The sequence below is a fragment of the Nothoprocta perdicaria genome, unplaced genomic scaffold, assembly GCF_003342845.1.
Source record: "Nothoprocta perdicaria isolate Ctin4 unplaced genomic scaffold, notPer1 scaffold_124, whole genome shotgun sequence".
In the NCBI taxonomy this organism is placed as follows: domain Eukaryota; kingdom Metazoa; phylum Chordata; class Aves; order Tinamiformes; family Tinamidae; genus Nothoprocta; species Nothoprocta perdicaria.
The window spans coordinates 687,006-699,960 of NW_020454361.1; the positions used below are offsets into that span (position 1 = coordinate 687,006).

General features: G+C 38.6%; 1 protein-coding gene across 1 annotated transcript in view; it reads left to right on the forward strand.

The window, feature by feature from the left end:
- The window catches only part of BRWD3 (bromodomain and WD repeat domain containing 3), a 47,980-nt gene that overhangs the window by 25,624 nt on the left and 9,401 nt on the right, over positions 1-12,955 (forward strand). The window contains exons 14-32 of the mRNA XM_026033213.1: positions 565-718; positions 1,234-1,368; positions 2,202-2,330; positions 2,730-2,955; positions 3,471-3,641; positions 4,779-4,962; positions 5,309-5,402; positions 6,038-6,187; positions 6,725-6,801; positions 7,862-8,039; positions 8,601-8,717; positions 9,150-9,257; positions 9,614-9,738; positions 9,980-10,062; positions 10,752-10,863; positions 11,237-11,298; positions 11,390-11,545; positions 12,241-12,361; positions 12,747-12,872. Of these exons, the coding sequence (XP_025888998.1) occupies positions 565-718; positions 1,234-1,368; positions 2,202-2,330; positions 2,730-2,955; positions 3,471-3,641; positions 4,779-4,962; positions 5,309-5,402; positions 6,038-6,187; positions 6,725-6,801; positions 7,862-8,039; positions 8,601-8,717; positions 9,150-9,257; positions 9,614-9,738; positions 9,980-10,062; positions 10,752-10,863; positions 11,237-11,298; positions 11,390-11,545; positions 12,241-12,361; positions 12,747-12,872 (2,508 nt within the window). The remainder of the gene's footprint in view (positions 1-564; positions 719-1,233; positions 1,369-2,201; positions 2,331-2,729; positions 2,956-3,470; positions 3,642-4,778; positions 4,963-5,308; positions 5,403-6,037; positions 6,188-6,724; positions 6,802-7,861; positions 8,040-8,600; positions 8,718-9,149; positions 9,258-9,613; positions 9,739-9,979; positions 10,063-10,751; positions 10,864-11,236; positions 11,299-11,389; positions 11,546-12,240; positions 12,362-12,746; positions 12,873-12,955) is intronic.

Below are 12,955 nucleotides of genomic sequence, written 5' to 3' on the forward strand. Positions count from 1 at the left end.
TGAGTGGGCTGGAAATGGAATATACAGTCACAAAAAGCAGAGATGGAGAAAATTTAAATATTTTTGTCCATTTTACTTGTGCTTTTGCAGAAATCTTTGTGTGGTTATGTTTTTAATAAGTCAGCTGGCAAAGTATGATTTGAATGTATTTGGTAGTTTTTGTTCATTATAGGGTGCGTTAGGACGTCACATTGACAAAGAAAATGTCCTTAATAAAAAGACATAATAGAACTACTGACTAGTTTGAAAGAAGGAACTTGGATAGACTAGAAAGATCATTTAACTGCAGAAGAAAAACTGCATTTTACGGAATTAAAACTCCCTACATACACAGAATAGTGTGTAGGTAGTAACACATAATAGTAACACAGAATATTGGCTGAAGCTGTTTTTATCACTGGAGTACCCATGCTTCATTCTCCTTCATTGGCCAGTGGTGCTGTCCTCTCACTTATTTTAAAGTGAAATACCTCTGTTAAATGTTACTATATGCTATATAGTAAATGTTAATATATACTAYATAGTTGTGAATTTCTTTCTTTCTTGAATTATGAATTTCCTTAGAAACAGCGTAGCATCTGGGGAAGACAAGGTTACCAAACTGAAGGTCACCATGGTGGCGTGGGATAGACACGATGCCACTGTCATCACTGCAGTCAACAATTTCCTTCTGAAAGTGTGGAACTCGTCCACAGGGCAGCTTCTTCACAGCTTATCTGTGAGTAAAATCCCAGCAAATAACCCCAAGGGGTCTATAACTGAACTCTGAAAATGATTTGAGGTTTGAATTGCATCCTCATTCCTCTTGCAACAAGGTGAGGAGTGTTTTGCTTTGAAGTGTTCCAGTTGTCTTGTGCTTTTTGGGGAGAGTCTCAGGGGGAAAGGAGCTGGTGACCAAAGTGCTGCTAGACCCTGCTGGTTGTTGGCTGATGAGGGAGCCCTTCGGAGGCCACTGCTGTGCCCAGGTTAGGGGGTTGCAGCTGCCCTCGCCACTGTTTTCCCCTTCCGTTCAACTGTGCTGAGCTCTGGGCTGAGGAGCACTAATAAGGTCAATAAAACAGGCACTARTAAGGTCAAGCCTCTGACAGAAGGGAGAACTGAGTGCAAACACGGTTCTAGTTTGAGATGCAGGAAGTGGAGCTGCTCTGCTGAAATGTCTTCACACTAAATACTAGCATGYTTAGAGATATTACGTGAAGAAACATTCTTTTTTTCACACTGCTTTCTTTGCAGGGTCACGATGATGAAGTTTTTGTTCTGGAAGCCCATCCATTTGACCAAAGGATCATACTTTCAGCAGGTCATGATGGGAATATTTTTATTTGGGATATAGACAAAGGAACAAAAATTCGCAACTACTTTAATATGGTAAGAAAAGTCTGGAAAGAAGTGTTTTGTTTTGTGTTTGTGTAGAATTGGACACAAGGCACAAGCAGGTTTCATACCCAGGTGACCCTGATACACCCAGGGTGACCAGTGTTACAACAGGATATTAAAGGATACTAACATATTAAAGAGAAGATCCTATACTGTTCAATAAGCAAGGCCGAAGTGTATTTTTGCATCTTATAGCTGTAGTAATAGATCTCTTTTAGAGTCTGTTACCAATGTACATGAATAATTTTCGTATGTGTGGTTGTATCATGCAAAAGATGGAGCAGTGTAAATCAGTAAGTCTGTATGTTGTAACACAAGGCTGTGGTCTGGGGAACGGGGCTCTGTGCTACATCTCTCTTAATATGCCCAATGTCAGGTTCGTTCCTTTGATCCTAGTGCTGAGCAAATGCAGCTGCTCTGCGTCTGCACCAGAGCTAGTTTAGGTTTTCTTAGCCAAACTTGCTAACACTTGGGTTTGGAAAGCTGCTTTTGCAGAGCTAACGTGCCTTTTATGATGTTTTGGTGTGAGCCTGCCCTGTATTTTCCAGTATCATAAAATACAGAGTTTGCAGTGGCTGTTTTAGAACATACTTTAAAGTTGCACTGAAACTTCAGGAAATGAGAAAATGCGAGATTTCAACTTAGAATATTCAGTGAAACTTTAGTAAGGAAATGGGAAAAAAGCAGAAGTGCTAATAGGTCTTGGGTGAGATCAGAATTTACACTGAATTAGGATTTAATATGTGAAGGAGCGCAGGTGAAATTCTTCTGCTAATGCCTGAATAGTGATTGCATGATTTTAAAATCTGTTTACTTTGATACAGATTGAGGGCCAAGGCCACGGAGCAGTTTTTGACTGCAAGTTCTCACCAGATGGGCAGCATTTTGCTTGCACAGACTCTCATGGACATCTGCTACTTTTTGGGTTTGGATGCAATAAATATTATGAAAAGGTGGGTTAAAGATTTCAACTCATCTGTGTCTTGAACTGATTTTGTGTCAGAAGTACTTGTTTTACAAGTACTGCACCAGACTAAATAATGATAAGATCATGGAGCAGTTGCTATTTATCTAAGTTAGGAAGGTTCAGATAAGAGAATCTGTGGTCAGGGGAAAAAAAGCATTAACTTCTGTCTTCACCTCCACTGGTGCATTATACTATTGAATTCTGATTTTTGCATCAGGCTTAGGTAACAGAAGACATTTGTGGTAGGAATCTAATCTCTGTCATATTATTTCCTGTGCTGATCTTAAGTGTGGGAGTTGTGGTATGTGGCTATGGGAGCCATTCCAAGGCAGCAAGACAGCTGCAAGTGGCCATTTATTTATTTACTAAATTGCTCTTCCTGCAGATTCCAGATCAGATGTTCTTCCATACGGATTACCGACCACTGATCCGTGATGCTAATAACTATGTTCTGGATGAGCAGACTCAACAGGCTCCACATCTTATGCCTCCTCCGTTCCTGGTGGATGTTGATGGAAATCCTCATCCCACAAGATACCAGCGGCTGGTGCCAGGGAGAGAAAATTGCAAGGATGAGCAGCTTATCCCTCAGCTGGGATATGTGGCTAATGGTACGCTCTGCAATGCAGGTGTAATACGTGTGCTGCGTTGTATTGAGAACCAGCTCAGTGAGTGGCTACTGTAAAGATTTGTTGATTTCAGTTCTTCTGACAATAGCAGTTTAAATTCAAAGTAAAGGTAGAAGAGGAGATAGGGCGGCTTTATGGCATAAAGGAAGTGTATGGGATTGACTTTGCTGGTGRTATAATGAGGAGACTGCATATTGCAGGATCCGTGGGCCTCTGTCAGGTATAGTGCAGCAGTCTCAAAGAACTGTCCTGTTAACCTCAGTGTAATGACACGTGTCATCAAGGAAGGAGAAGGAGAGAGGCAAGACATGGAAAAAACACCTTTTGTGGTTTAAAATGGGCATTTTTTTTTCTTGTATATATTAACTTTGCCATATGCAGGTCTCTATAAGAGCTCTTCTGTTAATACCTACTGAAGYGTCTTTTCTTTTTCTATGGTGTTTAGTAAAACAGAAATTAATAATTTTATAAGCAGTTTTGGCTTTGTTTTTGTCAAGGTGATGGTGAAGTAGTTGAACAAGTCATTGGGCAGCAAACTAATGACCAGGATGAAAGCATTCTTGATGGAATGATTAGAGAGCTGCAGAGGGAACAAGATCTGAGACTAATTAATGAGGGAGAAACTCTYCCAACCCCTCCGCTCAACAGATCCCACTCTGTTAATGGTGGTAAGTCGGCCCTCTTTACCTCTGTTAACCATTTCTTGTAGTAAAGTATGGTAARATACTAATCAAAGTGTGTTAAGTTACTGCATGTTTCAGGATTATGGCTTTGAGGAAGGTTTCTTCTCTTGTTCTTATGGATGTTGCTGACCTGTGTGGAGCATTTGAGCATTTTGCTAATGCTGACAGAGGAAATGAAAGTTTAAGGTGTAGTTGAGGACATGCAGTGGTCTTAACTGGGCATTATCTGATTACTTAGAACTATTAGAGTGTAATTAATTCCATTATCAGCCTTTTATAAATATAATGTTTACTGTATTATCTGGATGTCACTTAGTCACTGCAGGGATGATACTACCCATTTAATAATGTCAAGATAACAGTATATAATTAGAGAATGTCAATGAAATAGTGTTGTGACAGGCTAATGACTTCCTGTAGCAGCATAAATGCTAAAGCTGAGCATCAGTGTTTATAAGATAAATGTCTGCTTATTGTAGTGTTTCCTCTCAAAGCTTGACAATGTTCTGCAGTTCATGTTCTGCTATTGTGACTCGGTGCTTAATGTTCACACTTAYTAAAAACATTCTGCCAGAGACGAGCAGCTGACTGGGAAGCAGCTGACTGCCTGGACTGTGTAACAGAACAGATGCTGTGGATTGTGCTGCAAGTCATCTTGAGCTTTTAAAAAATGTACATCTGCTAATAAGTTAAATGTTAGGTTAAATGATTGATTACACCCATCTGAATTACATCCCCTTGGTAAAGCTTATTAGGACTACTAGATTTGGAGTTGCTTRCCTTTAAATTGAAGAAGGAAGCAATATAATAGTAATGAAAAGTGCCCCAAATACACTTTTGGGCTAACTTGGTATTGTCATGAAGGTGGCTTAGCAGCCATCTTCAGCTKCAGGAAGTCCTTTCTGCTCCTCATGATGGTTGGTCAGTTGCTCAATCTCAATTTTAAGTTAAAATATTTATATGCCCTGTATTTGTGACAGAGATTGATGGATGTCTTTTCCTTGCAAGAGAGCTAAATTTTGTTCTTTAATACCAAAAGGAAACTCTGTGTAGCCTCCTAAGCATTAAATTCTAGATTTTGTTGGTTGCTCGCAGAAGCAAAGACGAATCTTCCCTTTGCAGCTCTTCGCAGCCCAGGTTTGGACGTGACATCTCCCCCAAACGTTGGTCTCCGGCGAAGCGGCCAGATTGAGGGGGTCCGGCAGATGCACCACAACGCTCCCCGGAGCCAGATGGCCACAGAGAGGGACCTCATGGCGTGGAGCAGGAGAGTGGTGGTGAACGAGCTCTCTCCGGGCGTCAGCAAGTAAGATGCTGCGTGTGCTAGGAAAAAGAAAATTAAACTCTGTAACCTTTAACTTCTTCCACACCCCTGTTAAGGGCTACACAAAATGATTTTGCGGAAATCGGTTGAGGTTTTCTGAGATTCAGGTTGTAGAATGAGGATACTGGTCTGTTCTGGAGGCTTAAGGATACTAATTCCTTCACGATAGAGTTTTTCCTCGGTATTTCAGTTACAGTGCTCCTGGAAGGACTTCTGCACAGGTTGCTGTAGCAAGGCAACAAGCAGCRTTTAAATGTGTATTTTAATGAGACTGTCAGTTAACATAATGATTTAGTGAATAAACTGGATGTTTGTTATGTGTRATTAGGGTCCAGGAAGAGTGTCGAGCTGCCAAAGGTGAAATAGAAATTGGCCTGTACACGGTGGAAAAGAAGAGAAAACCTTCCCATACCTTACAACGGGTGAGTTAATTCAGTAGAAGCAATTCTGAGGCCTGAAGCAATTCTGAGCACTGAACAAAAATTAAAAAATCAAACTTTTAAGAAATGATTTAGAAAATAAACAGTACTGTTACTTTGTCTCTTTTATTTTCACCTGTAGTTGTAATTGTATTTATACCATAATACGCAATTAACAGTGATAAGTCACTATCCCTAAGATTTCACTAGGGGGAAAATGCTGGGGTGTGGGGAAAGCAGAGCCACAGAGGATGTTCAGTTTAGGGAAACTTCCAGACTTACAGAAACTGGGAGAAATATCAGAGGTGCCTCRCTTCAAGTCACTAGTTTTTATGTTGTCCAGAGGCTGCAGATATTTGTTAGACAGAAGGTGTTTTTCTATATGTCACATTCCAAGTAGCTGAAAAAAGTAGGGCAGCACCTGAACCAAGAACGACGTATGTGTATTCACCYGTACAAGCACCCGCAAACATGTATATGATGTATTCTCAGTTTTAATTCTAGAATTTTCCAGCTGTCATCTGTAAATGGGATATAATGTACAGTTGTTCTAATAAGGCATCGTTTATGCAGTGGGGCTCAGTATTAAACATCTTGTTTTTGTTTTCCTCTTTGCTTTTTCTGTCCTGYGACAAAAGAACGATTATCAAGCAGGCAGCGGCAGGTCCTTGAGGAGGACGCAGCGCAAGCGGCAGCACGCCTACCAAACCCGCTCCACCATCGAACACAGCCAGCAGGGAGCCAGCCAAAACGCGCGCGCGCGCCAGGACTCGGACAGCTCCTCTGAGGTCTGGTCCATCARGCGGTTCTTTCAATGTGTTCCTTGCTGGTACAACAACAGTAGGGTTGGCAGCAGATGTACTTCGAGTCCTGCTGCCTTTAAGATTCCAAGTTCCTTTCTCCACCTGGGAAGGAACACTCAGTTCATTGAGTCTCTCAGATTTTTGTTGTAGTGTGTTGATGTTGGAGAGAGAGAGGATCATTTATCTCAATGACAGTCCAGTATTGAAAGCTAGCTTGAACAGACATTGCATTGAACAGACAGAATAGATGTTAACTTCACACTGAAATACATGAATCAAACACTGAAATAAGATCTCATACTACGGTTCTAATACCACTAAAATTCACAYTTCTCTTGCCATAGGAATTACACAACCCTATAGTTTAATACTAATTAGAATATAGAAAGAAATTGTGGACCTAAAACTAAAACAGTTGTTGCATGCAATGCTTTCCTCAGATGAGAGAAGTTGTATAACTTAATTGTAAATGGGAATTATATATTTTTAAAATTTGACCAAAAGTCTTTTGTTTTAATACAGGAAGACGAGACAGTTGGCACAAGTGACGCGTCTTTGGATGATCCTGTGACAGCGTGGCAAAGCGAAAGCAGCTCCAGGTAATTTTTTTTAGTCTCCTAATTATTACATTTAGTGATTATACGATTAAAGTAAGATCAGTTAATATTGTAATAATATGACTGTAAATTCAAGAAGAAGCTTCCTGCTCTTATAAACCATGTAAATTCATTACACCTTGTGAAAGACTGACACAAAGGGACACATCACACCMTGTCTAGTATACTTGGATATTTTAAAATGGCCACACAACAAAACCACACAACAAAATTCTTGGTGTCCATCAACAGATGTATCCTGGTTTGTATTAAGATGTCAATGCAATTGTGGAAGTTTTTATAATAGATCTCTACTCTGAAAAGCAGTGTGGAAAAGCTCTTCATATTGAACACTCRCTTTTTTGCAATTCTGCAGGAAGATGTTTTTTGTTTTGTTTTTCTTTTTCAAGAACAAGAATTTTTGAAAGACCATATGTAAGAAAGTGTCTTTTTAAGCTAAGAATGGCTTGTAACATAGGTGCCAGTCTTTTGTTTCTACTGGAAATATTGACAGAAGTGTACATATGGTTCTTCCATATGTATTTATCCTTTTGTGTCTCCTAATTTGTTCTATTGTCAGCACATATTTGTGTACCAGTTCTACAGTCTCAATCTTATTTTCAATGCTGTATTTCTATGGCTAGAAGCAAAGTAAGTTAACATAAATGCAGTATGTGAGTTRTCTGGATGTTACAGAAGTCAGCAAAGTATTGTTATCTTATAACAGTATATAAGCCCTTGTTATCTTAATTTTTCTATATGGTTCTGTCAGTTCTTTTAACAGTCTGCAAATCCATGAGATAAATAGTATGAGAATAAGTATAAGCTATAATTTCAGTTTTACGTGAATGTGCAACTGATGAAATAATGTCATGAGATGTATAAATTTGATACCCATCAAGTTTTCTTTAAATTCACCTGAGAATGAGTTCACTCTAATTCTGCCATCTGTTCCACATAAATGCTAAGAGCACATGGAAGGATWTGGCCTCTTGTTCCATTGTATGAAAACTGAAGAGCTGTGGGTTTTTTTTTTTTTCTTACAATTTTGTATTATCTACAGTGATTCATCCAGTGAATATTCTGACTGGACAGCAGATGCTGGAATTAACCTCCAACCTCCAAAGAGGCAAACCAGGCAGGCAGCTCGGAAAATCTGTAGTAGTTCTGAAGATGAAAATCTGAAGGGAACAAAAGGACAGGAGGAAAAAAGAAGGAAACTTAAACAGCCTAGAAAAAAGGTTAGCATTTCTAATTTTTGAGGGTCTTTCTGACTCTATGATTATACATTTTTTTTATAAGTGGTTTTATTTTCAAAGTAAATTTTTTCCAAAATAAGTATACAGTAAGAAAGATGCCCAGAGAACACATAGTAATGCTGGTATGAGAATGGTCTGCTTTGCTTTTTTCATGCTGTTCAACATAGATGTGCTTCCTTTTTCATGTGGACAGTTCTCTGTTGAGAAATTTACTCCTAGATTTACTCTCTTTACCGTAGTCATATTTTCTCCAAGATGATTCTGTTATAAAAGCACAATACATCTGTATTACATCTACATTTTCAATTTTTTTTTTCCTTTTCCTACTTTTTAAGGTCAACATTTAGAATGTTTCTAAGGAAAGAAATTAAATGTGTACTGTATTGCTGAAAGAACATTTCTCACTATGTAAAGCCAGGGTTTTTGGACAGCTGGCATTCCAACATTTGCTCAGCCTTTACATTTAGTGGTATAATCAGTTGTTCCTGTACTCTGCCATAGCGATTATAACTCTTACTCCAAATGTAATGTAATATATTTAAGAAACCAACTGGACTGCTCTCGATGGACGGGGAACCGAGCGAGGAGTGGCTTGCCCCGCAGTGGATCTTGGACACTATTCCGCGGCGCTCACCTTTTGTTCCCCAGATGGGAGACGAGGTAATGACTGAAGCAACCTTGAAATTCCCGTCCAGGCTGGTGAGCTTGATTCAGTCAGGATTATTAAATCAAGGAAGTTTTTCAGTGAATCATGCTCAAAGTAGTCCAAAGTTGGATTTTTCAGAAAGCCATTTCTTTGCAGCTGGCTTTTCTACACCTCTTTCTGCACACATGTGACTTATAACAGCAGTGAGAATTGATTCTGCATCGTACAAAYGTGCGTTTCTTAATGATCCCAAGTTTGGAAGCCCATACTTGTTGCTGCTTTGTCAATAATAGATAAATATTTTTATGAAGAAAAGTGCTTTAGAACAAACCAAGGAGTCATGTAGTTGGATTTAAAAAGAATGATGTCTAAGTGTTTGTTGAAATCTTTGACTAAACAGAAATTGAATTATCAATAAAATAAACTTTTTCTTATTTCTTCTAAAGATCATATACTTCAGGCAGGGCCATGAAGCTTATGTRCGGGCAGTAAGGAAAGCCAAAATTTACAGTATTAACATGCAAAAACAACCATGGAACAAAATGGAACTCAGGGTAAGTTAAATAAAGGGCAAAGGCGAGAGGCCCTGGGGTTTTTTTTCAAATGTAAACTTTGGTGCCATCTCTGTGGTTAAAAGCAGAAAATACCATATTCCTTAGAACCAACCTTCCACAGTTAAATAAAACATGGGTATCTTTTCCATAAATATAGCATGAAAATGAGCATCTTGTAGCTTTCTTTCTAAGGAGGCTGTGTTTTGGTAATGAAATATGTTGCAGATGAAATTACTTGTATTTAGCATGGAAACAAATTTGGTTTTTTATTTATGCACATTTGRTAAATTAAACATGGGTATGTTTCTATTTTTAACAAGTTAAAATAGTACTATTCCATACTTATTCATCAATAGGAACAAGAATTTGTGAAGACTGTAGGAATTAAATATGAGGTTGGACCTCCCACGCTCTGTTGCTTGAAGCTTGCATTCCTAGACCCAATCACGGGCAAAATGACAGGAGAATCATTTTCCATAAAGTGAGTAACTGAAATGATGGTGACTTTTTCAACAAATTTTCTTGTAATTTATAGCCTTACCCTTTGCTTGTTGTTTTTGTTGTTCTTTCAAGGCGTGATGATAGTATTGGTTTATTATAACACCAAATTTGATAATAAAATGCATGAAATTTTGTTTGGAGACTGAAAAAATTGTCTGTATTGACATATAGATCTATGCTTTTGGGTAATAGAGTATGTTTATTTTTCTTTTTTCATAAAGGTACCATGATATGCCAGATGTTATTGACTTCCTCGTGCTGCATCAGTTTTATAATGAAGCCAAAGAAAGAAACTGGCAGATAGGTAACTACTGTTTTAGCACTTGGTGTGTTGGGCTGCATTTTCACAAGTTATTTGATAGGGTACAATTCAGTGGGTGGCTTTTTTTTTCTTTTTTTTTTCTTTTTTTTCTGAAATTGAATAAGCAGTGTATGTGTAGACATTTAAACACAGTGTTTGCAACCAATGGCAACATTTTAATATATACGGACCTTATAATAGACTGTTTTATGTCATATTAAAGAACCTTGGTGGTTATAAATTTCTTTTTATTTTGTGTTTAATGTAAGAATCTTAGCATATTTGGTTAGTCTYTGATGTTTCTGTGACATTGCTACAATGACACGTGACAAAAGATTGATGATAAACACGTGGTTGCCAAGATTGATATTGTGGCAATCATGGGAAATTCTGCACGATCCTTGCTGCATTTGCTGTATCAAAAGAAAATAAAAATGTGGCAAACTATTAGTGTGTGTTGGGGGGCAGAAGAAACACCTGTGTTGCTGTGATTTGAAGTGTGGGAATACATGTGGTTTATTACTAGAAATGTAAAAGTTGTCTCTTTGGAGAGATGACTTTATCCCTTTATTGCAAAATGTAGGAATCCAAGTAGTGCACGTAAAGATCAGGCTTATTCTCTGCAAGAAGTATTTAGCAGTTACTTGCGTTGCTCGTCAGCCAAATTCAGATTTTTTTTTTTTTCCTTTTAGGGGATAGATTTCGCAGTATAATAGATGACGCTTGGTGGTTTGGAACTGTGGAGAGTCAGCAGCCTTTCCAGACAGAATATCCTGATAGTTCCTTCCAGTGCTACTCCGTCCAGTAAGATTTTCCATGGTTGTGATTTATCAGAGATATTCACACACTCCTGGGTCTTTTAGGTGTTTACTTATCACTTAAGTGTGTTCATTTGAGGATGAAAGACTCTTTTTCCATTTAAATAAATGATCAGTCCCTTTGCTGTTATTTATTTCTTTCCAACCTTCTCAGAAAACAGCACTGCCAGCAGGAACAGCAGTGCAGTGAATATGTAGGAGGCACTAGGGAAAAATACGGAGGTGGGCCTAACTGTGACATTGGCCCATTTCTAATGGACATGACCTTTTTATTTTACGTCTGTTAGAGAAAAGGCATGTTGTTATATTTGGTCAGATGACGAATCAARTGCTTCATGCATTTGCACTTTTCTTCGTAGCTGGGACAATAATGAAAGAGAGAGGATGAGTCCGTGGGACATGGAACCAATTCCAGAAGGAAGTAAGTGTGCTTTAAATTCATGTCCAGATATCATTATATGCTACTAGTGACACTACTGATATTTAACTGCTGTTGAATTCTCCATATTTAGCTGCTTATCCGGAGGAGGTTGGTGCTGGAGTTCCTGTGACTCCAGATGAACTGACAGCTCTTTTGTACAAACCCCAGGAAGGAGAATGGGGGGCCCATTCCAGAGATGAAGAATGTGAACGAGTAATTCGGGGGATCGAGCAGCTTCTTTCCCTTGGTATGTTTGGAGAGGGGGCAGAAGGATTAAGAATTATCAGCATGATGATGTGTAACTGTAGGGCAGACGGGGTGAGTTGCTGGGAGCTGGAATGCAGTGCTTGTCTAAGTCAGTGAAAAGTCTTATTTATTTCTTATGGTGCCCCAGTTTTACTTCCCTGTTCATGAGGTTTGACCTACTTCCTTTCAAGTTAGAGGATTTTTAATGACTTGTATCCAAATACAAATGAACGAAATATTGACTTAAACCCTCCCTAGCCCAAAACCAACCAACAAATCCTCACCAAACATCCTCACCAACAAGGACCTTGGAATTAGTTTTGCAGTTTAACTCTGCTGGCGTGATACTGTTATTTATACACAGGGCACTTCTGTACCCTTAGTCTATATGACTTTTTGTATTAGTTCAATTACAAGTGCGTACACCATGTTGCTTTTCAGCAGTGCAGTTGACTTCTGCTTGTAAATCACAAGTGTGATACTTCAGCAGTGCTTATTCTAGTGTAATTAACCGAGCATGCAAGAGGCAGAATCCTCTCCTTTGGGTAGTGACTTGTCCAGCTGCAGCTCAGTGCTGCTTTGGACAAAATATTAAAAAGAAGACCCAGAAACCATTATAAAGAATTTAGTTATTGTGTGACTTCGCTTCTGATATCTTCTACAGCATCTAAATTATTTTGTTCTTTTGTCTTGTAGACATTTCTAATCCCTTTGCTGTTCCAGTGGACCTTAGTGCCTATCCCATGTATTGCACTGTAGTTGCTTATCCAACTGACCTCACCACAATCAGGAGGAGACTTGAAAACAGATTTTATAGGTAATTTTAATTTATTTGTTCTTAATCTGCGTTTTCTGTATCCAAATCTAGAACAATGTGCTTAGCCGAGTACCATGTAATGCCCCTTTAGTAATCTATTTTGGGGGGAGTCATCAGCCTAAGATCAGGTTTTACTTGGTCTTGTTCAAAGTGAATCTGAGTAATACTTTCTTTTGGCCTTGTCATTAAAATAAAAGCTGGTACCTGGATCTGGAGTGTACTTTTTTTGTGTGTGAAATACTGGCCATATTCTCTGTATACATTGTAGGCAGAGCATATTTGCTTCACCTGTATCTCTCCTGTCTTCGAACCAGTTGCTTTGCTCATCCTCCAGTGGCCAGCGTGAGCTAAGTAGTGCTATTTTATTTTTATTATTTTTTTTTAGGAGAATCTCAGCACTTATGTGGGAGGTACGTTACATTGAACATAATGCCAGGACTTTCAATGAGCCAGACAGTCCTATAGTCAAGGCAGCCAAAATTGTAACAGATGTCTTGCTTCGCTTCATTGGGTAAGCATGGGGTTTTTTATTATTATTTTTATTTGATAGAACTGACATCTTGGATTCTGAGATATTTTATTATGTATTTTGAC